This window comes from Hemicordylus capensis, chromosome 1 (genome assembly GCF_027244095.1).
Source record: "Hemicordylus capensis ecotype Gifberg chromosome 1, rHemCap1.1.pri, whole genome shotgun sequence".
Classification (NCBI taxonomy): Eukaryota; Metazoa; Chordata; class Lepidosauria; order Squamata; family Cordylidae; genus Hemicordylus; species Hemicordylus capensis.
The window spans coordinates 13,318,738-13,341,141 of NC_069657.1; the positions used below are offsets into that span (position 1 = coordinate 13,318,738).

Sequence of the window (22,404 nt, forward strand, 5' to 3'; positions counted from 1 at the left end):
ACAGAAGTTTTGGGTGGTATAGAAATATTTTAAACAAACATTATTACATAATCTATCTATCTATCTATCTATCTATCTATCTATCTATCTATCTATCTAATTCTCTAAGTTGTACCCGTGGCTAATCTTGTGTGTGGCAGCTCTTGCGATAGTTCGCGAGCAGAAGCACCTGACTGGGCAGTGGGGATTCAATATGCAGATAGGGAGGAGGAGCCTGTGGCAGCATGATGATTGGGCAGTGGGGATTCCATACGCAGATAGGGAGGAGGAGCCTGTGATGGTTAAGGACAGTTGGAATGCACCTGTTGCTGCTTGGAAGATGTTCTTGATTGTAGAGAGGAACAGAACTTCTGTATATAAAAGGATAGTGGGCAGGGGTCTGCGAAGAGAGGGGTCTGAGGGACGAAAGAGCCCCTTAAGGAGAAGGAGGCTGCCGTTGTGTGAATTAGATGAGGAAACAAGATGAACAAGATCTGTTCTCAGGAAAGGAGAGAGAGATGAAGAGAAAGGAAAAAAAAGAAGGGAGGGAAAGAGAGAAAGAAGGAAGGGTGAGGGACGGGTTGAGCCTGTCAGCAGTCTGAGGGGAACGAAATCAGGAGGGGAAATGGTTGTACAGGTTTTAAAAAGTAAGTTTAAGATCAGGCTTAATATTGGCAGTGGTTATGAAACTCGGAGCATAATCATTCAGTAAGATAGAGGAGCCTTTCAAAACTCTGCCATGCAAGGTAGAAGTTCCTGATAGATCATTTGTCTGCAGGGTAAGGGCACTGGCTACAAACGGAGAAACTGAGCATGCTCTTTCCTTGCCCGTTCTCTAGGCGTTTGACACTTCACATCTGCCTTGAAATTGAAAATATACCGTGGCAGTCCTTTTTCTCTTTGCATGTCAGAATTATTTCGTTGCAGAATAAAGCTTGCAACAAAATCTGATGCTTTCCTGCCGCATTTGGACTTCCTCTCTTCTGCGTGTTGTGATGAGACAGTTGAGAGGTGAGGCGAGTTGTGTGCAGAAAGCAGCAGGCAGCTTCCTCTGATCATACTGAGCATGCTCCACGGCCCTTGAGCATGCTCAGTTGCAGCGGAAACAAAAAGCAGCAGGAAAGGGGCCGTTCATTCTCCGTCGTCTCTGCCGGGAGCTCGACCGGGGGCCATGAGCGGCTGGCCGGGGCTGAGGACGGACTGCGAGGGGCTGCTGCAGCATTTCCAGAATGCCGACAGTGTCCGTTTCGAGGACTTCGCCTTACTCTGGAAGCAGCACCGCTTCCACACCATCTTCTAGTGGGTGGACCTGCGCGACTCGCGCAGTGGGAAAAAAAAGAGGGAAGGAGGCCCTCGGGGCATGGGCAGAGTGGTTTTTTTTTTTTTAGGGTGGTGGGGGGGTGCCTCCCGGGCATGGGAAGAGTGCTGTTGTATAACTGCCATGAGACTCCGTAGCACCTGAGCGAAGGGAGAGGGCTTCCAGCTCGGAGGGGGGCCGTGTTCTCTCTAATTCTTCCCCATCTCTGTGTGGAATGGGATTTGTTCTGAGTGGCAGTATCAAGGCAGTCTGTGTGCACGTGCATTCAGAGTGGGGCCTTCCTGATTCAACCTGAGCAGGATCTAAAATGAACTGAGTGGACATCCAAAAACTTGTGAGTGCGCTGCACGTGTGAATGCCTTAGAGGGAACACTGGAGCGGGGAAGCTGAAGCCCAGCAGCTGGAGGAGTGGGGCCCTGCAGCCCTGACTGAGGTTGCGTTGTGCCCCAGCTTTTCCATGTGCAGGGAGCCTTTTCCAGGCTGGCCTACCTGCTGTGAAATCCCTTTGTGGGTCTTGCTTTTACCCACCAACCGCACCCCCCCCTCCCGGATTCTGGGGAGTCTGCATTCTGGGTTAGGCAGCCTTGGCTCTCCAGCGGTTAGAGTGCCGGACTAGGACTGGGGAGACCCGAGTTCAAATCCCCATTCAGCCATGAAACTAGCTGGGTGACTCTGGGCCAGTCACTTCTCTCTCAGCCTAACCTACTTCACAGGGTTGTTGTGAAAGAGAAATTTAAGTATGTAGTACACCGCTCTGGGCTCCTTGGAGGAAGAGTGGGATATAAAATGTAGTAGTAGTAGTAATTAATAATACAACTCCCATTATCCTCCGCTTGTGGGTGATGTGAGCTGTACTTCAACAGCCAGAGAGCCAGTGTCGCCTACCCCTACCATGCTGTAGGGTAGGGGTGGCTAGCCTGGGACTCTCTGGCTGTGGGATTATAAACCTCATCAACCCCAGCCTCAATTTATTGTGGTGGCGTGTTTGTGTGTGTGTCCCAACAATAGCTGGAGAGCCTCTGACCCCCCCCCCCCCGCTGCTACAGGTTCACGCAGAGCAACTGTGAAGCTCAGCACTCCAGTTGTACCTTGCGGGGAGGGTTTTATTCATTGATGACACACATCTCCTGCTTTTTGACCATCATGGAGCTTAAGGTGGCATGCCTTAAGGCACTGACCAGGCTTAGATTGGCTTAGCTTCAGCAAGATGGCTGCATCATGAACCCATGGATCAGGACTGCACAACTTTGGTCCTCCAGCTGTTGTTTTTTGACCACAACTCCCATCATCCCTGTCACAGTGGCCTCAGTTGTGAATGATGGGGGTTGTTGGCCTACATCTGCAGGAAGCCCGAAGTTGTGCAGCCTTGCCTTAGATCATCCCTTGGCACGCAATCTTTTTTGTGGTGTTTTGTTGTGACTCATGTTATACAACAGATGACTGCTTATGGCTATGTTGCTTTCTTCCTGTCTTTCATTTCTGCTGAGACCTTGGCTTTGATCCACACTTCTTCATCCCATCCAAGAGTGACCCCAGCAAGCCCTCTTAAAACAGCTACATGGCTGTTAGATTTTATTTCTTTAATTATTTTATATACTGTATATTTAATATATATATATATATATATATATATATATATATATATATATATATTTATATATATGTGAATATGATTGACTTATTATATTATATTAAATATTTATGTTTTTATTTTAATTTTAATAATATAATTTTAATTTATATACTATATATATTTAATTTATATACTGCCTGACTCCAAAGGCAGTATATAAATTAAATATATATAGTATATAAATATTTAATATAATATAATAAACTTTAAATACAATAAAACAAACCTTTAAAACAGCCACATGTAAAACAATTTTAAAACATTCAAGGATTGCTCCTGCAAGATTTCTCCTGCTTCCTTTTTAAAGAGTATATTACTAAATCTCATGGGATCTTCAGTATGTACTTTTTGTATCCATAGTGAATGAGATGGACAGACTTGTTTTGTGACCTTCTTGCTTTGTCTAGTGGTAAAATAAGGCCTTTGGAGCAGACGAAATTCTCCAAAGAAGCTTTAGCTCTGGTGTGGCCATACTTCTTGCCGCCTCATGCTTTCCAGATCAGAGTTGGTGCCCTTTATCTTCTGTATGGATTATACAATATGCAGCTCTGTCAGCCAAAGCAGAAGGTAAATCATGCCTAATTTCCTTTGCTTTCAAATCCTTGTCCCCCCCACTGTTTTCTGTGACTTTGTTCTGTTGCTGTAACTGCTGCACAAAATAAATTTGGTATAGCTTTGATGTTGTGTGGTTCTCCAGTGTCTTAGTTTAACACTTGCTCTCTCTGTTTCCCCCCACATTCCTGTTTAATTTTTGTTCGTTGTTAGGTGTTTCACTGATGTTCGTAGCAGCAGCCACAATGTTTGATGTCCACAGCCATGTTTATATGCTGAAATAAACATGGACTGACTTATTCTAGTTTGTCCCCAACTGACCTCTATATTTGTGTGGTTTGGAAACAACCCTAGATTAGTGCTCCCTTAAAAACATGTTGACCACTTCCTTATATTTGCAGTCTGGGTGATTAAACTGGGGAGAGCAGCTGGATTCCTGCCCTGATTTTTCCTGTGCAGCGGTTAATCTGTTGTTCTGACTGTGGGTGTGATCCCAGATTGGTTAGTCTTTGATACAAGAGTGGGTAATAGCATTAAGAAGCACAAGGAATGGAGACAGGGAAATATATTTGCTGCTTAAGACACCTTTTTGTTTTGCTGAGAAAACTAACTTTAAGGTCATGCTGTGAGTAACTTTAAACACACATGCTTTGCAAATGTGTATGTGTAGGAACATAGGACTGAGAAAAGTGCAGTACTGTTCGGAGGTCAGGAAAGTGGAAAATGGCTTGCATGTTGAAGGTGTTCCTGTTTTTTTTGCCAAAGTGGCCCTTGCTTGAAAAATAGTGAAGATCACTAGACTATTTCATAGCATTCAGGCTCTCTTTCTATTCAGACCTTAGGCAAAGGTTAATTGATCCCGTTCTTAAAAAATTTCCAAGATGTCTGGACGAATTTTACATTGAATATTTGTTAATAGACACGAATTTGTCAATTACATATTCAGTTGCGGAATATTGCCATTCTGCAATATGAGTCCGACATACTCTGCCTGCTAATGACTAGAATCAATGTATAGTTACATAATCAGCATGACTGCGTTTAAATGTATCTAACTGTAATAGGTGTTCTGGTCAAAGAGTGTAATACAGACTGACTGAGACTTTATTTCTGACTTGAATCTGATGAACAACCTGTATGTTTCTCTTGCAGATCAGAGTTTCACTCAAAGATTGGGAGGAAGTCCAGAAATTTCAACAGGAGCTATTAGATGCACGGCACTATGATGCAGCTTATGTTTTCAGGAAGCTTCGAGTGGACAAAGCATTCTACTTTACAGCCATGCCCAAACTAGTAAGTGACTGAGTTGATTTACACTCTTTTATAGAAAGAAAGAATACAAGATAGAAAGAAAGAATACAAGATCAAGTTGAGCCCGCACTGCTCTTCCTCCAGACGTGCACTGTCTGGAGGAAGAGCAGTGCGGGCGCAACTTGATCTTGTATTCTTTCTTTCTTAGCACCCTGATGTGTATTGGAAGGGAATTCCTAAGCATTCTGATATCCTGGCATTTCCCCACCCCACATACATGTGGTCCTGACAAGGCAGTTTATTAGTTGCTCTGTTTCCCAGCACCACGTCACGTTCACAAAACCAGCTTGCTATTTCTGCAGTGCTTTAGTAATAATGTTTTTGTATTGGTTATGGGGAGAGCCAGACGCTAGGCTGGTGAGAATAAATACTGGAAATGGGCTAAATGGACGCAACCATCTTGGCTTTTTGAGTTGCATGTTCAGTTGTGGGAGAATGTACAAGTTGCTTGGTGGTTTTCCCATTTCCATTGGAGACTCTAGCCCGATTCAGACATTATGTTGTACGAGTGTACAGACATGTGTTTGTGTGAATGACTGCACCTGTGTTCATTTTAAAAGTGAACCTGGAACAGGGCCTTCAAATGTATGGTGCAGATAGGAAGTGTACTTCTGTACCTGTGTTCAGCATAATGTGAAGGTCTGCACCTGTGTACAGGTTTGTACTTATATGCACTGTGCACTCACTGTACAAGTGTTGAACATAATGTGTGAATGGGCCTTCTGCCTTCCCCTCTTTGAGGAGTGCAACAGTGGCTGCTGACAGTGGCCACTTGGAGGGTCATTTTGATCAGATGAGACCTGTAAGGTCTCATTTAGTGGAAGTGGACAACCAACAGGAAAGGGGAACTGCGAGTTTTAGGGATATGGGGCAAGTGGAGGAATACTGAGCTGTATTTTAAAGAGTTGCTTGTTAAATTATTATTTGATTTAAATTTTTAAGAATTATTTTTATACCACTTTTCAAGTTCACAGAGCTGTTTGCATAGCAAAAGAAATGAGAGGAGGGTTTCCTGTCCCAAAGGAAAAAAGAAACACAAAGGGGGGGGGAAAGGTTCTCTTAAAAAGCAGGTAAGCAGCTCCTTACCTGCTTGCCTGCCGCTTTTCCATGCAGTGCTGTGCAGAGGCTGCAGGGAACTGTGCTGCAGTCATGCGTGGCCTTCTGGAGAGCAGGCGCCACCACCAGAAAAGTGGTGGTGGGCGAGCAGGTAAGGAGTGGTGGGCGAGCGGGTCGGGTGGTGGGCGAGGTGTGGGTCGGGTGGTGGGCGAGCAGGTAAGGAGCTGCTTACCTGCTTTTTAAAGGAACCACTCCCCACCTTGCCGAATCGATTCGAATGTTGGTGCCCGAGTTGGTTTGGCGCTTCATAGAGGAAGCGCCGAACCGGCTTGTGTATATCCCTAAGAGATACTTGCTTTGCTGGGCTGAATTGTGCTATCCCTCTTTTAAACATAAGAGGTCCACCACTTGAACCAGGGGCTTCTTTGCCCAGTTAGGGGTTGTGCTTTGTAACTGAAAACACAGTCTGGATGTTTTTTGACTCTTGCTTCAGAAGGCAGGAAAACTTGATGGTGAATATTCTTGACAAACCAGCACCTGATTCTAGTTTTTATTCTATGGAAATTTGCATTTTGTTGGATGGTGTTAAGATAAACAGTGCGTACTTTGGAGAAACAGCTGTTCATATTTTGCCTAAGTAGACCAACTTGGGGACACAACTTTCCCTTTCACTTTTATCCTGACACATGGCCATTTCTTTGCAGCTTTCATTTAGAACTAAAAAGAACATGGACAGCAGTACTGAAACAAAGCAGGAATTCAAGGGTCCAGATGACAGAGTTGCTGGGCTTAGTACGGCTGACTGTTTAGAGGTACAGTAAACACTTGGCTATCACATGGCCACTGCTGTTTATAAGAGAGCATCTTTCATAGGGCCTGATCTGCTTGTCTTGGCCCATTATAGGGGTCAGTCAGCAGCATCATGTGCCATTGTGTTGAATGAGCTCTACAAATGGATCTAATGAATTTAAAAACTGATATAGCATTCATATACCTTATTAGGGATGCAAAAAATGTCCCTCGTTTGAGCCATATATCTTATTACAGGGGGTGTTTGTATTAAAACACTTGGTCACACAAAGGTATGCTACATACATGTGTACCCATGCTTTTAGGACAAGCTGGGGCCATGATCTTGAAACCAAGTTTGTAAGCGTAGCTAACAGACTCCAATTTGGATGCAGGCAAATGCCAGGGTTAGGGTACCCCGGAGGAGCAGCAGACTTGGAGGCAAGTCTTTTGAAACAATGAGATAATTTATTTGTAAAGCAGAGGCACAGGACATATGGTGATATTGGCAACCTTGATATAATTGCAGTTGTACAGGGAGTGAAGACGGTTCCCAGGAATGAGATAAGGAGGGAGGTGGAGTGAAGGCTTTAATAGCCTAATGACTGGCAGATGTTGGAATATGAACAGAAGAAGGGTGAGAAGTGGGATGAAGGAGAAAGAATTAAGAGCAGTTTCATGTTTTTTAATCTGTTTTTACTTTTAAATATTTCAAATTTTGTACACTGCCTAGAGATGTACATATCAGGCAGTATAAAAATATGATAATTAAAATAAAAAATGCCTGTCCATACCTGCTGCTGCTTGTTTCACCTGCTGGTACTTTAACTACTCTGCTACATTGACACTTTATATTTGTGCATAGCCAGATTCGTAGAACAGAAGATGCATCTTCCAGTTTTCATAATTTAATCTTTCAGTCAATGGAAGGGTTCAATCACACACGTTGCTTTGTTTTTTGTGGGCTGTGTCTTGTGTCAGCAAAATTGTTTCCCCAAAAACCTGCAACGCTGACCTGATGCCGATGTAGCGTTTCTGATTGTCAAGAACTGGAAAAGTGCTTTAGAGATACTTATATAGCCCTGGAAGCTGACTTGCCATTTATTTGTTTTTAAGGAAATGCAAAATGTTCATGACCACTACCAAAAAATGAAATGTTTGATCTCCATGGACCAATCCCAGCCAGACAAGGCTCTTAATCTAATCAAAGATGACTTTGTAACCAACTTCAGGGATATAATTTCGGAGTACCAGCAGTGGCAGAAGAACAAGGTGGTAGGTAGTTCTAATGCAGATTTGTCTTCATCTGTGTGATTGGATTATGGTTCTTGATTGAGGTTCCAGTTTGCTTTTGAAATGTGTAGGAGGGGGCAAGCCTGGATCGTGTCATATAGGGCAAAAGGCAGAGCCAGAAACATGTGCTGAGCATACCATGCCTGTTGCTGAATGGTGAGGTAAGTGTGTGTGTGTGTGTGTGAGAGAGAGAGAGACCCAATTTTGTATGCAGATGGTGTAGCTCGGAGGTCTTCACTATTTTTCAAGCAGGGACCACATGGGCAAAAAACTTGCAATATGAGAGCCGTTTCCCACTGTGTTGATTTCTGCACAGTACTGTACTTTTCTCAGTGCTTAGAGGTCCCTTTAAGGGAGACAGAATCCTCTCTTAATTGCTCTCTGGGAAATGTCCTGGGAAGGGCTACACTTCCCAGCACTTCTTGTGCGCCTTCCAAGGTGGCGCAGGGGCTCAAGAGGGCTCCGTTTCTCTTAAAGGAGCTCAACCGGTGCAGGATAAAATGCAGCGTTGCACAGGGAAACACTGCAGGGCATTCAGCTTCAGCCAAAGTTTGGCACAGACTCAATAAAAATTAGCCAGAGGCCTGCACTTTGGGTTGGTGGGCGGGCCACCACTGGCCTCCAGCTCTTACAGTGAAGAACGCTGTGGTAGCTACTCTGCTTGCTATGCACACAGAACCTTTTGATCTGTATTGCTTCCGCAAGGCCAAGTCTTGCCTCACTAACCTCTTGGAGTTCTTTGAGAGGGTCAACAGGCATGTGGATAAAGCTGATCAGGTTGACATAGCATACTTGGACTTCCAAAAAGCTTCTGACAAAGTTCCTCACCAAAGGCTCTTGCATAAACTTAGCAGTCATGGGATTAGGAGACAGGCTCAGCGGGGAAATGCTTGACTATCAAGCAAGAGGTTGCCGGTTTGAATCCCCGCTGGTACACCTGTATTGGGCAGCAGTGATATAGGAAGATGCTGAAAGGCATCATCTCATACTTCAGGGGAGATGGCTATGGTGTAAACCCCTCCCGTATTCTACCAAAACAGCCACAGGGCTCTGTGGTCGCCAGGAGTCGAAACCGACTTGACGGTACACTTTACTTTACTCATGTAGATTGGTAAATGTTTGAAAGACAGGAACCAGAGGGTAGGAATAAATGGACAGTTCCCTAACTGGAGGGAAGTAAGAAGCGGGATCCCACAGGGACCAGTGCTCTTTAACTTGTTAAATGATCTAGAAGTTGAGATAAGCAGCGAGGTGGCCAGATTTGCAGATGACACTAAATTAATTAGGGTAGTGAAATCCAAAACAGATTGTGAGGAACTCCAAAAAGATCTCTCCAAACTGGGGGACTGGGCGACACAATAGCAAATACGATTCAATGTAAGCAAGTGTGTAAAGTGATGCATATTGGGACAAAAAACCCCAACTTCGCATATATACTGATGGTGTCTGAGTTGATGGTGACTCACCAGGAGAGAGATCTTGGGGTCGTGGTAGACAGCTCGTTGAAAGTGTCGACAGTGTCTGGCAGCTGTGAAAAAGGCCTGTTTAAGGATAATTAGGAATGGGATTAAAAATCAAAATGCTAATTTTATAATGTCCTTAGAGAAATCTATGGTGTGGCCACATTTGGTATATTGCATGAAGTTCTGGTCCACATATCCTAAGGAGGACATTGTAGAACTGGAAAAGGTGCAGAAATGGGCAACCATTTGATGATCAGGGACCTGGAGCACCTTCCTTATGAGGCAAGGCTACAGCATCTGGGGCTTTTTAGTTTAGAAAAAACACGACTGAGGAGAGACATGATAGAGGTATATAAAATTATACAGTAGAGAGAGTGGACAGAGATAATTTTTTCACCAAGGGGTCATGCCATGAAACTGATGGCCAGGGAATTTAGGGCTAACAAAAGGAAGTACTTTTTCACACAGAACATAATTAATCTATGGAATTCTCTGCCACAGGATGTGGTGATGGCCACTAGCTTGGAAGGCTTTAAAAGGGGCTTGAACAAATTCATGGAGGACAGTTCTATCAGTGGCTACTAGTCTGGTGGCTACAGGCCACCTCCAGCCTCAGAGGCACGATGCCTCTCAATCCCAGTTGCAAGGGAGCAACAGCAAGAGAGAGGGCATACCCTCAGCTCTTGCCTGTGGGCTTCCCAGAGGCATCTGGTGGGCCACTGTGTGAAACAGGGTGCTGGAGTAAATAGGTCTTGGGCCTGATCCAGCAGGGCTGTTCTGATGTATCCCTGCACAAAGCTGCTGAGTCTGCCTTTCCCTTTTGTGTTCTGGTGCAAGAGCATCTGTGCTCCCTGTATCTACCCCTGCTTAGAATTTCCACATTCACTGCGAAGTGCAACACCTCCTGACGCATGCCCATCTCTAGAGGAAGGCCTTCTAGTTCTCATGCTAAAATGTTGTCTCTTCTTCCAGGAGTCACCCTTCATAACTGCAGGTGAAGAAGCGATGAAGGCAAAGGAAGGATCTTCGCGAGAATCTGAAGTAAGGAAGCCCCTTTTGTGATGTCTGCAAAGATGGGACATGCTGACTTATGTGCAGCAGAAGCTTCTGGATGTCTGGAAGAGTATTAGGAGCATTTTGGCTCTGATGCAGAGAATGCCCTCTTACATCTGTGAAAGTACTTGTGAGTTATAAGGGCCAAACTAGCATGACTCTTCAGGGCTTGTTGGAATCCTGTGATTGGGACTTGCTTTGGTTTTTCTACCAAAAGCAGCCAAGGGGCCCCTTTATTGGAATTGGAGGAGGATTTAGCCCTTGTCCTGCACCGTTTTCTTAATGTAAACTCTCCCCTCCCCACGACAAGCCCAGTTACACTCTGCCCTGATTGGGAAAAGTTCATTAAGTTTTGTCAGTTGGACAAATAGTAGTTCTGGGGATGGGTGATATTCAGCAAGGGAAAAGGTGTGAAGGGGCAGGGGAAGGTTAACTCGCTCTCCTCTGGACTTTGGTCCTGGTCTGGATTGAGGGGCCCTGCTGCTGCTTTTGGTACAATTAAAATACACACCTAAAGCAACATCATGTTTGGCCCCAACACTCATTAGCACTTTAGCCTGTATATTCCGGTGTGTATTCTTCCTCGCCTCTGGGTTTTATGGCTGGCTTAGTAGGTTTTCACCAGTTCCATGGCACTGAGTAAACATCCCAGCAGAAAGGAGATCTGGAAGGGCTTGGGGCTGGGGAAAGATGCAAGTGACCTGTGCTGTCCAGTTGGGCTGGGGGGAAATACAAGCTAGCTGTACAATCCAGCTGTCCCTCTTCAGAGCGTGCTCTTTGGTGTTGGAGGCAGAGAGTAGCTTCTCCTTTCCTCTGTTTCCTGGTCCATGTGGAGGCATGGTGGGCCGGCTTTTCCCTTGACTGCGGAGCTCCTGCTGAGCTTGGATGGCATCAGTGAGAGGGGAGGGGGTTGATCCCACGCTGTCTCCTCCTGTCTGACCATGTTCCTTGGCTTCTCCCCCAAGGTCCCTGCCATTCCCTGGCTTCACTCTGCCTCACCATCGGCCTCGCTCCTTTTAAAGGCCCAGGTGCAAGCAGGACATCCATCTGCTGCTTCGCCCCTCCGGCCTTTACAAATCCATAATCCTACAAGTCTCCTCCTTTTTGCTCCTGTGTCCCTGCTTCCCTGTGTCCCCCGCCCCTCTCTAGTTCCCTCTCCTGTCCCCGCCTCTTCACCTTCCGCCTAGCCCTTTCCTTCAGCTTCTGCCAGCTGGGCTGTTGCTAGTCATTTGACATCACTGGGCCCCCCCCCGGCAATCGAGGACCCTCAAGTTCGGCCTGGCCAGGCTTGCCACCCACCTCAGGAGAGCTCTTGCCCGTTGCATCGTCTGCCAGGTCTCTGCACAGCTTGGCTTGCTCTTTCCCTGACCCTTCCAGCTGGTCTGGCAAGCAGCATGAGGCTGGTGGTTGGACAGTATGCACCAGGCCATACAAAATCAAAAGCTTCTGTACAGAAGACTCTTTCATCCAGGTGGTTACTTCTTTCATTTCTTGCAGTAGGAGGCCACTAGCTGTTCATCACCAAAGAAGTCAAAATTATGTACTTAGGAAGTCCAAACCATCTCAGTTCTAATAGTGTGGCATTGTGGCTTGATTTCAGAGGAGCTCTGCTTGTGTGGTGCAGTTTGGCCTCCTTAACAAAATACACTTTATTTGTTGGCCCCATAACAATTATTCTTTGGTTGGCTCACAAAGTACAGTAAAACAATTGAATAAAACATACAACTCAAAGCACAGTAAAACAAAACTGAAGGTTACAATAAAATACGAAAACATTTTAACTCCTTAAACTCATTTTTAAAAGGCCTTGATGAACAGAAAGGTCTTTGCCTGGCACCAGGTGAGTCTCACTGGGGAGGCTATTCTAAAAATGGGGTGCTACCACCAAAAAGGCCCTGTCTTTAGTAGTCACCTGCCTCGCTTCATTTGGCGGGGATACTTGGAGCCGGGCCTCTGAAGATGATCTCAAGGTCTGGATAGGGACATACCTCTTCTTATTCTTGGTTGAGCTCTGCAAAATACAGGCAGGTGTATCTCGGTCTAGGGGACAAACTGGCATCACTTCCCAGGGACACTCCTCATGGTGACTGCAGGAAGCCAGTTGCCCAAATTGAACCACTATCCCTGAGTCTGCATTTGTTTGTCTGTCCTTCAATTCTGGTCTGCAGGTTTAAGTGCCAAAATAGTGCACTCTTTCCCGCAAACAGGAGCTGTTTAGTTAAGCCCTAAGACAGCAATTCAGTTTTCAGAGATGATGGGTGGTCAATTTCATTTTATTACGTGATACAGATAACTTTTCCTCGGTTCTGTTTTTGAACAATAATGCTAGTGGTCTGGAAAGAAAAAATACAGTTAACTAGCTACCTGCTTGTATCTTATATCTCCTCCAGGGGTCTGAAAGAGCCAGAGCATTAGCTGACATCAAATTCAAGTCTTACTCTGCAGTTGCTCAGGTAAGCATACCGAGGGACAATGGCTATTGGGAGACTCCCTGCTGTTGGAGAGTGATGTGTGTGAATTTAAATGATCCAGGGCTGAAAATAATGTATTGGATTAGTCACTTAACTCTTGCCACCTTCTCTGCTATTCTGTATGCCAAGTTCTGTGAACATTGAAAATAGATGGTGTGGCTGCATATTGCTAAAATTGTTCCAATGAGGAATAAGCAATATCAGTTTTTCTACGAACTGGTCTGTTGATAATCCTACTTTTTCATATCCCTGATACTGTATTTACCTGAATCCAAGATTAGGTTTTTTTCCAAAGTTCTTTGATGTTAGAAATCAGGGATGTACAAAAGGAGAAATATTAATCTTAAATCTTAAATTCAGAGTCTTCTTGCTTTTGGATAAATATAGGCATAACCTATATTTAACCTCTGTTTTTAAAGGGGCACATCTGAAATTCAGAGTCATCTTGTGTCCAGGTAAATATGGTACGTTCATTTTGCTAGTGAAACAGTAGTCTAAATATGGTTATACAGTATCAGCTTCTAATAGTTGGAGACTGTGGCGATTTCCAAGCTGAAACAATGCACATCTTCACTGTTGTGAGTGAACATGAGGCTGGGTCATTCAGTGATAGAGGAGAGCTCCATCTTACCCAGCGGCTGTACCATGCTGTTGGATGAGGTAGGAGGAAACCTGTCTTGTTTGTTACATTCACACAATCAGATAATGGGAACATACACCACTCCTGAACTTGGGTAGGATGTGCCTCCAACCCTATTATTGTGGATCATGAGAACAGCCCTATGATGCCTTTTCTAGATCCTTATTCAGAACAGTTCCTTTGAAGCATCCAAATGGTAATTCTTTATGCTTAACTGCTAAATTACATCCAACAATTTTTTGGCATTTTTCTTATTTATTTGATTTATATGCTGCGCTTCCAAAAGTGGCTCAGGGCGGTTCACATTAAAATAAAAAATAATTAAAACCAAAAACCAGTTAAAAGCAAATTAAAATTACAATTAAAACTAGAAAACATTAAAACTAAATATCATTAAAAGTCAGGCTAAAAAGATGGGTCTTTAAGGCTCTGCTGAAGGCCTCCAACGAAGACAATCCTCTTACATCCACGGGGAGTGAGTTCCACAACCTAGGGGCGACAACAGAGAAGGCCTTATCCCAGGTTGCCACCAGATGAACCAGTGGCACCAGTTAAGACCATGCACCTTGAGTGTTTATGGTTAAAAGGCAGGGTATAAAACATTTGAGGTGGCAGAATTGAGCAGTGCCCAAGATCCAGTAGTTCATTTGATCACTGCCTTGCTATCTTGAACTGCTGTTACTTTTGAGTGTCTTTGTGTGCTACTCAGATCCGTGTGTTGCTTAATCTACTTTGCTGGATTTTAAAACTTCTTAGGCTTCTAAATCAAGACGACATCGTCAAGTTAAGCTGGAGTCTTCTGAATATGAGTCAGATCACAGAAAATCACCCAGGGGCAAAAGAGCCAGGAAGAGGTTACAGCCTGTGAGGAGGAAAGAGACTCAGCAAAACAGAGGTAGCTAGCATGATGGTGTTAGAGAATTCCTTGCTACCTCTAGTATTGTATTTGCTTTGTAACTTTGTGTACTAGAGACCCTTGGCTTGAATATTTTGGGAATAACGTTCCAGGAAAATTCTGTGAATGTTATGTCCTTGACATTCAAATATTAAACCTAACCCAAAAAATGTGGTTAGGTCCTACGTGGGTTGGCCCCTTCCCAGCTGTCATGCGGGGATGGATATTTAAACTTTAAACCTCTCAGAGCAGCCCATGAGCTAGCTGAGAAGTGCGAAAGCTGCTCCTGGAGGTTTAAAGTTTAAGTATTCATCCCTGCAAGCCAGCTGAGAAGCAGCAAGAAATTGGGTATTCCAATTTTAAATCTCCAGCAGCAGTCTGTCATCGCTGCTGCCAGAGGTGCTCTAACCCCCAGACCTTGGGGACCCCGTCCAGTCCTCCAAGGTCTGGGTGGGGGGCTCCAATTGGCCGGGGGGCCTCGGGAGGCCACCCCGGGCCTACCTTGCCAAACCTCTGTTTCAACGAACAAACAAAACATTACCGTGTCCGAGGGGTGGCAATGGGGGTGGGAAGCGGAGCAGTCCTTCTCCCCTCTCCTCCCCTCCTCCAGTGGCAGTGGGGGCTGGAGCGACGCTGGGCCTGTCTATTCAGGCCAGCATCTTTTTCAGATTGCAAGGTGCGCCTGCGCAGTTGAGATCGTTGCAAGCCCATGATGTCACGGGCTTGTGACGATCTCTCAGCTGCGCAGGCGCGCCTCGCAGTTGGGAAAAGATGCTGGCCTGAACAGACGGGCCCAGCATTTCTTCCGCCCCTGTCACTGCTGGGGAAGCAGGGGAGAGGGGAGAAGGACTGCTTCGCTCCACTCCCCACCGCAGTCACCCCTTGGCCGTGGCAATGATAAAAAACAAAAACTCGGAAGTTTGGCGATGGGCCCCACAAAGGAGGTTTTGGAGGGCCGTGTGTGGCTTACTCTGTGGCGGAGGGGGGGCTCGCGGCTGGGCGGTCCAGGCGCCCAAATTACCTAGGTGCGCCCTTGTCTACCACATCTTAGCTGGCATGCGGGCTGCTCCAGGTTGACCAATTTAGTTAAAGGGTGAGGGTTTTCCAAGTGGAAAACACTGCAATTAACTGAAACTACCCTACTGCAATAAATGGATTGATCTACAAGGAAGTTGCCTGCGAATGGGTGAAACCGCAAGATGTCTTCATTTAGCACATGCATATATTGCCCAAAACTCATGTCTCTGAGTGGTTCACAACCAAACATGGATCAAAATGGCATTCGTCTGTCTGCATTTTGCACCAGTGTGAGGGTCTCCGGCTAAGCCGCTGCTAGGGTAGGTACAACATTGTCTTCCCGCAACAGAGCACTTTATTTTCCTAGGGCTTCTAATTGGTGACTGCATTTTTGCATTTTCTATTATGCTGCTGTTTTTACAGTGGAGATATACGTACTTGTTTTGATGTGTTTTTGTAATTGATATTTTGTATGGTTTTTATATAAGCTGCCATGAGCTTTGAGGGCAGGAATAAGTGCCTCTCAAACACCTAACATGCTGGGTGCTGTACAAAGATTAAAAAACAACCACCCCACAAGACTTGTCCACAGGCTTACAGTCTTAGACCAAGGGTTCTTAATGTTGGGTCCCTGGATGTTGTTGGACTACATCATCCCCAGCCACAATGGCCATTGGTCATTGTGGCTGGGGTTGATGGGAGTTGTAGTCCAACCACACCTGGGGACCCAGCTTTAGGAACCCTTGGTCTAAGACAGTGTTTTTGGGAGTCATGGACTGGTACATTATTCATGCACAGTTTCCTGGACCAGCAGTTAGTAAGGGGGTCATCCTCCTCGCCCCTAACCCCACCCCCAGGCACCCCCCAAAAAACTATTTCGGACAGCTCTCCGGAGCTCATTTCCAGGCAGCCCTCGCTGCTGAATAATGTTCATTTCGAGGAAGTGAAATGAACGTTATCCAGCAGTGAGGGCTGCCCGGAAATGATCTCCTGATGGCCCCCGCTGGCCCAAAATTGTTTTCTTTTGGGTGTGATTGTTATTAGTTATGCTTCACGGACTGGTACCCAATGCCTCGCGGGCCGGCACTAGTCCACGGACTGGTGGTTGAGAAACACTGGTCTAAGACATGATATAAAAGGGATGTGCAGAGAATGGGAAAACAAGGAAATTTAGGCACAAGTTCTTCATCGAGTTACAGGGATGTTACAGTGACCAGGCAGAATGGCCACTGGTGAAGACAATGCTGGGGGAGGAAGAGCCAGATGAAGTGGGCTTTGCGTCCTCATTTCTCCCTCGGCTGCCACTGAGTGCCATGGAGAAATAATGCAAGAGCTATCCTTTCCTGAACCCAGAGTTACTCAAACTTGTGGGGCTGGGCCAACCCATCCTCCTCATTGCTGACACATGTGGAGGGAGGGGGCATTGTTTTCTGTCTGCTGCTGTCACATCCTGTCTGCTCTGATCCATATCAGCATTCACTAGAAGATGGCTCTGGTTGTATTGGGGGGTTCAGTAGAAGCCAGGCAGGCAGTCCAAGATAACGCCAGAGGGCAGCGGGTAAATTGGGCAGGGCAGAACCGAGGCAGGCCAAGGTCAAGCCATTGTAATCCTGTATTGCCTTTGGGAAAGACTGGGCCTCTGGTGAACCATCAGGGAAGGAAGTCAATTACTAATTTTATTATCTCTGTGCATTCACTAAGAACACGTCTTTTTCTTTCCATGCATGGAGTTAAAAGGAGGCACACACTCAGTTGATTTGACATGTAATGGGATGCAGGGGGAGTCAGGTGAACAGGGATTAACTGATTTTAGTCAGTTAACACTCACGCCCCCCACCCCTGCTTGTTTCATTAGACTTATCTATATAATCTCTTCTAACTTCTCAAGCTGTTGGGAAATTGCTTTCTGTTGCATCTCTCACTATTGTTTAAGTCTACTTTCCTGACTTCTTCTGTAAATGCTCTGTCAAGAGATTTAAAGAATATGGGCACTTGCTACGAAAACTGAGAACTTTAGTGTTGGGGTTGGTAGCTCTTTTGCACTTGAAAGGAAAAGATCTCTTGCGTAATGAGCTGCAGAATATGCAAGCCACTTGCACTATATAAGGGGAGGATGGCCTGCCAAATTGACTGGCAGGGAACATCAGCATGGTTTGACTTGACTAGGGCCTTAAATGCAAATAATTTTTCTCCAACTTCATTGTTTTTGCAGGAGCGTTGCAAGCCATAAAGGAAGAAGGAGTTGGCCGGATCCTGAGTATGCCTGTGATTACAGAGGATGAGGAAGATGATGATGCTGAGGAAGACCACCACTCTAGTGATGAAGGTAGACTAGTTCCTAATGAAGATTATAACTGATGGAGGTTGGAGGATGACATGTTAGAAAGATGCTGGGATAGGGACGTGAGTGGCCTTAGTTCAGTGATAAAGCACCTGCTTTGCATGTGGAAGGTTCCGGGTTCAATTCCTGGCAGTGTGTCCAGGTACAGCTGGGAAATATCTGGGGGAGACTGGTAAAGTCTGAAACTCTAGCCAGTATGGAGCTAGCTAGGCCAGTGGTCAACAGAAGGCAGCTCCATATGCTCAAGATGCTCGATGTTTCTGGTGTAATGTGTGAAAGAGGCACTTGGGCATCTCTCCCACAAGGAGATGAGTGAGCTTTCTTGCACCTATATCTCGGGCATCCTGCTGCAACTGTGCTTTACTCCATGTTGGTGGGGCGGCGGGGAAGCCCACTGACCTGGAGGAGAGCAGGAAGGGAGGCAGAAAAGCAGGGGCAAAAAGAAGAGACCAGAAAGTGGGCAGAAAGCAGACATGGCAGTGTGTGTGTGCGGGGGGTGGTGGGGGAGAAGCTAGGGGACAAATGACAGAAGGCAGAGAGCAGAAAAAAGGGGGTGGGGAAAAGGAGAAAGAGGGGCAGAAAGGAGAACCCGATGGAGAGAGAGACAGAACTTGCAACCCCTTACCAAACAAAACAAACAAGCTATTGGAGAAAATCAAACTTACGAGAAACAGAAACAAACTTGCTGGCTTACAGGCAGCCAGCAAATCCTCCAAAGCACAGAGCTTCCTCCAGCCCCTCCTCCTTGCCTCTTGCTTCTTTCCTTGGTCTTATTGGCTGGAACATCCTGCTAATCAAGCTGTTCCCGCCAGTCTGATTCCTAGGGGGCGCCAGCCTGGCATTGACCGCTCCAGGAACTTAAAAATAGGTTTAAAAAAAAACCACCAGCCCCTGAAGCCACTAGGAAGTGTATGTTTTACCCATATTTTTTAAATTCCTGGAGTGATCCATGCCAGCCTGGCACTCCCTTGCAATCAGACTGGCTGGAGCAGATTGATTATTTATTTAACACATTTCTAGAGCAGGCTGTTCCAGCCAATAAGACCAAGGCAAGAAGCAACTGGCAAGGAGGAGAGGCTGGAGGAAGCTCCCGGCTTTGGAGGATCTGCTGGCTGCCTATATTGGCAAGTTTGAGTTTCTCTGGTGGCTTGTTTGTTCTGTTGCAGCGGGGGTGGGGGGCCCAGCCCCTCCTGCCCTTACTAATGAGCTGTCTCTGCTCCAAGGGGAGTATCTTACAATGCTCACACGTAATCTCCCTCCAAATGTCAACCAAGGCAGGAACACTGATGGGGCTTGAGGTACTGTGGTTGCCTGCTTGCTACCTGCTCAGCCGCTACAATCTAAGAAGGAATAGGCAATCTTGGCTTGCCAGCTGTTGTTGGACTCCCATCATCCCCAGCCACAATAAAGTGTGGTCAGGATGATGGAAGTTGTAGTCCAACAACAGCTGGAGAGCCAAGGTTAGAGAATAAGAACAGACTTGCTGGATCGGGCCAAAGGACCATCTAGTCCAGCCTCCTGTTTCACAGGGTTAGGGGGAAACGCGGCGGGGTGTGTGTGAGTACACCCTCCCCCGCCCTTAAAGTAGTACCCCCGCCGGTGCCGAAGCCTATTCGGGCACATCCCTACTATCAACCATAGTATCCTTCTGGAACGTCTGAGGGTGTTGCGGGTGGGTGGCACTGTTTTACAGTGGTTCCACTCCTACCTCTCGGACAGATTCCAGATGGTGTCGATTGGAGATTGTTGCTCTTTTTAAAATCTGAGCTTAAGTACGGTGTCCCTCAAGGCTCTGTACTTTCTCCAATGCTTTTTAACATCTACATGAAACCGCTGGGAGAGATCATCAGGGGATTTGGAGCTGGGTGTCACCAGTATGCTGATGACACCCAGATCTACTTCTCTATGTCAGCCTCTTCAGGAGCTGGCATATCCTCCCTAAATGCCTTCCTGGAAGCAGTAATGGGCTAGATGAGGGAGAATAAACTGAAGCTGAATTCAGATAAGATGGAGGTACTTATTGTGCAGGGTCAGAACTCTAGAGACGATTCTGATCTACCTGTTCTAGATGGGGTCGCACTTCCCCAAAAGGAACAGGTTAACAGTCTGGGAGTACTTCTGGATTCACAGCTCTCCCTGGTTTCTCAGGTTGAGGCGGTGGCCAGGGGTGCTTTCTATCAGTTCTAGCTGATACGCCAGCTGCGCCTGTTTCTCGAGATCAATGACCTCGAAACAGTGGTACATTTGTTGGTAACCTCCAGACTCGACTTCTGTAATATGCTCTACGTGGTGCTGCCTTTGTATGTAGTCTGGAAACTTCAGTTGGTTCAGAATGCGGCAGCCAGGTTAGTCTCTGGGTTATCCCGGAGAGACCATGTTACTCCTTTACTGATGGAGCTACACTGGCTGCCAGTAGTTTTCTGGACAAAATACAAAATGCTAATTATAACTTATAAACTGCTTAGGCCCTGGGTATCTAAGAGAGTGTCTTCTTCATTACGAGCCCCACCGCCCATTGAGGTCATCTGAGGAGGTCCGTCTCCAGTTACCGCCAACTTGTTTGATGGCTACACAGAAATGGGCCTTCTCGGTCGCTGCCCCGAGATTGTTGAATGCGCTCCCTGCTGAGATACAATCCTCTCCATCTCTGGCAATTTTCAAAAAACACCTGAAAACCCATCTTTTTGCCCAAGCTTTCTCAGCTTCCTAAAAATTTTTTAGTTTTAATCTCTGGTTTACTTTTAAATCAAGTTTTTTGTATATATTTTAAACTTGTGTTATGCTATTGTTAACCGCCCAGAGACGAAAGTTTGGGGCGGTGTACAAATTTAGATAGGTAGAGATAGATAGATAAATAAATAAAATTACACTTGCCTGGCTGAAGAGATTTGCCTCATGATGAAGGCAGACTCTGTACTTTAGTGCAGCACAGTAAGCTGTCTTATGCTGAGTTGGACCATTGGTCCATCTAGCTCAGTACTGTCTACATTGACTGACAGCAGTTCTCCAAGCAGCTCTTCAAGGTTATAGGCAGGAGTCGCTTTCAGCCCTAACAGGAGGAGACACCTGGGCCCTTCTGCATACAAATCAGATGCTCTACCACTGAACTACAGTTCCCAGCATACAGTGTATGATCCCCAGTTATAATATTCATTCTCAAAACATCTTTCTGGAGACTGGTTAATATGTTTCATTGTATAGATACGGAAAATCAGGCAGAGAAAATAACTGGTCCAAGGTCAAGAATGTAGGAATCTTTTCCCCTCTCTCTTCTGAACATGTACGAACCTGCCATTGCATTTATTAATTCATATGAAGATGTTTGCATGCACTGACCTCTTTCTGGAGTGATCTTTATCTGTATGCATTTAGTCAGAACTGATAACTGGTTGGCCAATTCTTTCCTAATAAAGCTTTTGAGGATTCCGGTCTTGTTCAGGTTTAGCTCTCTTATTCCAAACTTGCTGTGTGCTGATTCTTACCATTTTTCCGTCTTGTTTTCAGCTTTTGTACCCTTCAAGAGGAAAAGGACTCGTTAAAAGGTTATCTAAATGGAAAACGCCATGTAGGAATTGAGTTTGTGTGATTGCAATGTTTCTGCAGCCAGTGGAAGAGGCAACGCTGGTAGTCCAAAGCCATAAAGAAAATGTACGCATCCACTCTTTTTTTGTGTCAAGAAGGCAAAAAAGAACCCACAGAAAACTCAAATTAAGGAAGAGTAACTCAGTGGTATTTAAAATAAAGTTTTGGTAGAGAAAACCTTGTGAACACGTTCAGTGGAAGTGCATTTGACTCTACCTATGCTTGGCTTTGAATATTGATTTGCAATATTAATGCTGATATAAGATATATTGAACTAGGGTTTTTTTTTAAACCTATGGGGCCAGTTTGGCCTAGCTTCCACTGCTGTATGTTGTTTTGGACTTTTAAGATCAATGGCCGAGATGTCATGCAGACTTATGCCAGCATTTCCAGTTGTCCTGAGCTGCTGTGGATGTCCAAGGGAGCACTGTCTGTATTGCGCAAAAGTGCTCTTGTGCAAATACTTAAACCAGCATGCACTTCAGGAGCACAACTTGCACTGGTTCCAAGAGCACATCTGATACTCCAATCAGCGTGCACACACTCCAGGAGCGCAACTTACTTTTGAGGACTGCCAGCTACCTAATGGCGCAGTGGGGAAATAACTTGCCCAGGGAGCAAGAGGTTGCTGGTTCGAATCCCCTCTGGTATGTTTCCCAGACTCTGGGAAACACCTCTATCGGGCAGCAGCAATATAGGAAGATGCTGAAAGGTGCAATCTCATACTGCACGGGAGATGGCAATGGTCAACCGCTCCTGTACTCTACTAAAGACAACCACAGGGCTCTGTGGTCGTCAGGAGTCAACAGTGACTCGACGTCTCAACTTAACTTTGCTCTTGAGGAAGACTGCCAATTTTCCCTTAGATGATTGCAGCAGTATGGGCTGATTGGAAATGTTGGCATAAGCCTGCGTGACAGTTAGTTAAATAGTTATAAGTTTATTTGGTCACTGACCAGCAAACATTTACAATAAACCAGTACGTATTTTACAAATAATATAACAAAAACT

General features: G+C 45.6%; 1 protein-coding gene across 3 annotated transcripts; it reads left to right on the forward strand.

Moving 5' to 3' along the window:
- Positions 1–1,050: 1,050 nt before the first annotated feature.
- SNAPC1 (small nuclear RNA activating complex polypeptide 1) lies at positions 1,051–21,579 on the forward strand. Of its 3 annotated transcripts, none has more exons than XM_053285754.1 (10): positions 1,060–1,278; positions 3,338–3,497; positions 4,635–4,775; positions 6,554–6,661; positions 7,755–7,910; positions 10,367–10,435; positions 12,838–12,900; positions 14,315–14,453; positions 17,683–17,796; positions 21,316–21,579. In XM_053285754.1, the coding sequence occupies exons 1-10, from the start codon at positions 1,151–1,153 to the stop codon at positions 21,348–21,350; spliced, it is 1,113 nt and encodes a 370-aa protein (XP_053141729.1). In that variant the 5' UTR covers positions 1,060–1,150; the 3' UTR covers positions 21,351–21,579. The 3 variants fall into 3 exon arrangements, with proteins under 3 accessions (XP_053141730.1, XP_053141729.1, XP_053141728.1); XM_053285753.1 differs by having other exon boundaries at positions 1,061–1,278; positions 7,755–7,913; XM_053285755.1 differs by lacking the exon at positions 3,338–3,497 and having other exon boundaries at positions 1,051–1,278; positions 7,755–7,913.
- Positions 21,580–22,404: the final 825 nt, after the last annotated feature.

What these genes read in the sequence shown, in the direction of transcription:
- SNAPC1 (XM_053285753.1), top strand. Translation starts at nt 1,151, where the DNA reads ATGAGCGGCTGGCCGGGGCTGAGGACGGACTGCGAGGGGCTGCTGCAG. An exon ending in GTACGGCTGACTGTTTAGAG is followed by an intron (nt 6,662 to 7,754) that starts GTACAGTAAACA and finishes TTTGTTTTTAAG; the next exon opens with GAAATGCAAAATGTTCATGA. An exon ending in CCACCACTCTAGTGATGAAG is followed by an intron (nt 17,797 to 21,315) that starts GTAGACTAGTTC and finishes TCTTGTTTTCAG; the next exon opens with CTTTTGTACCCTTCAAGAGG.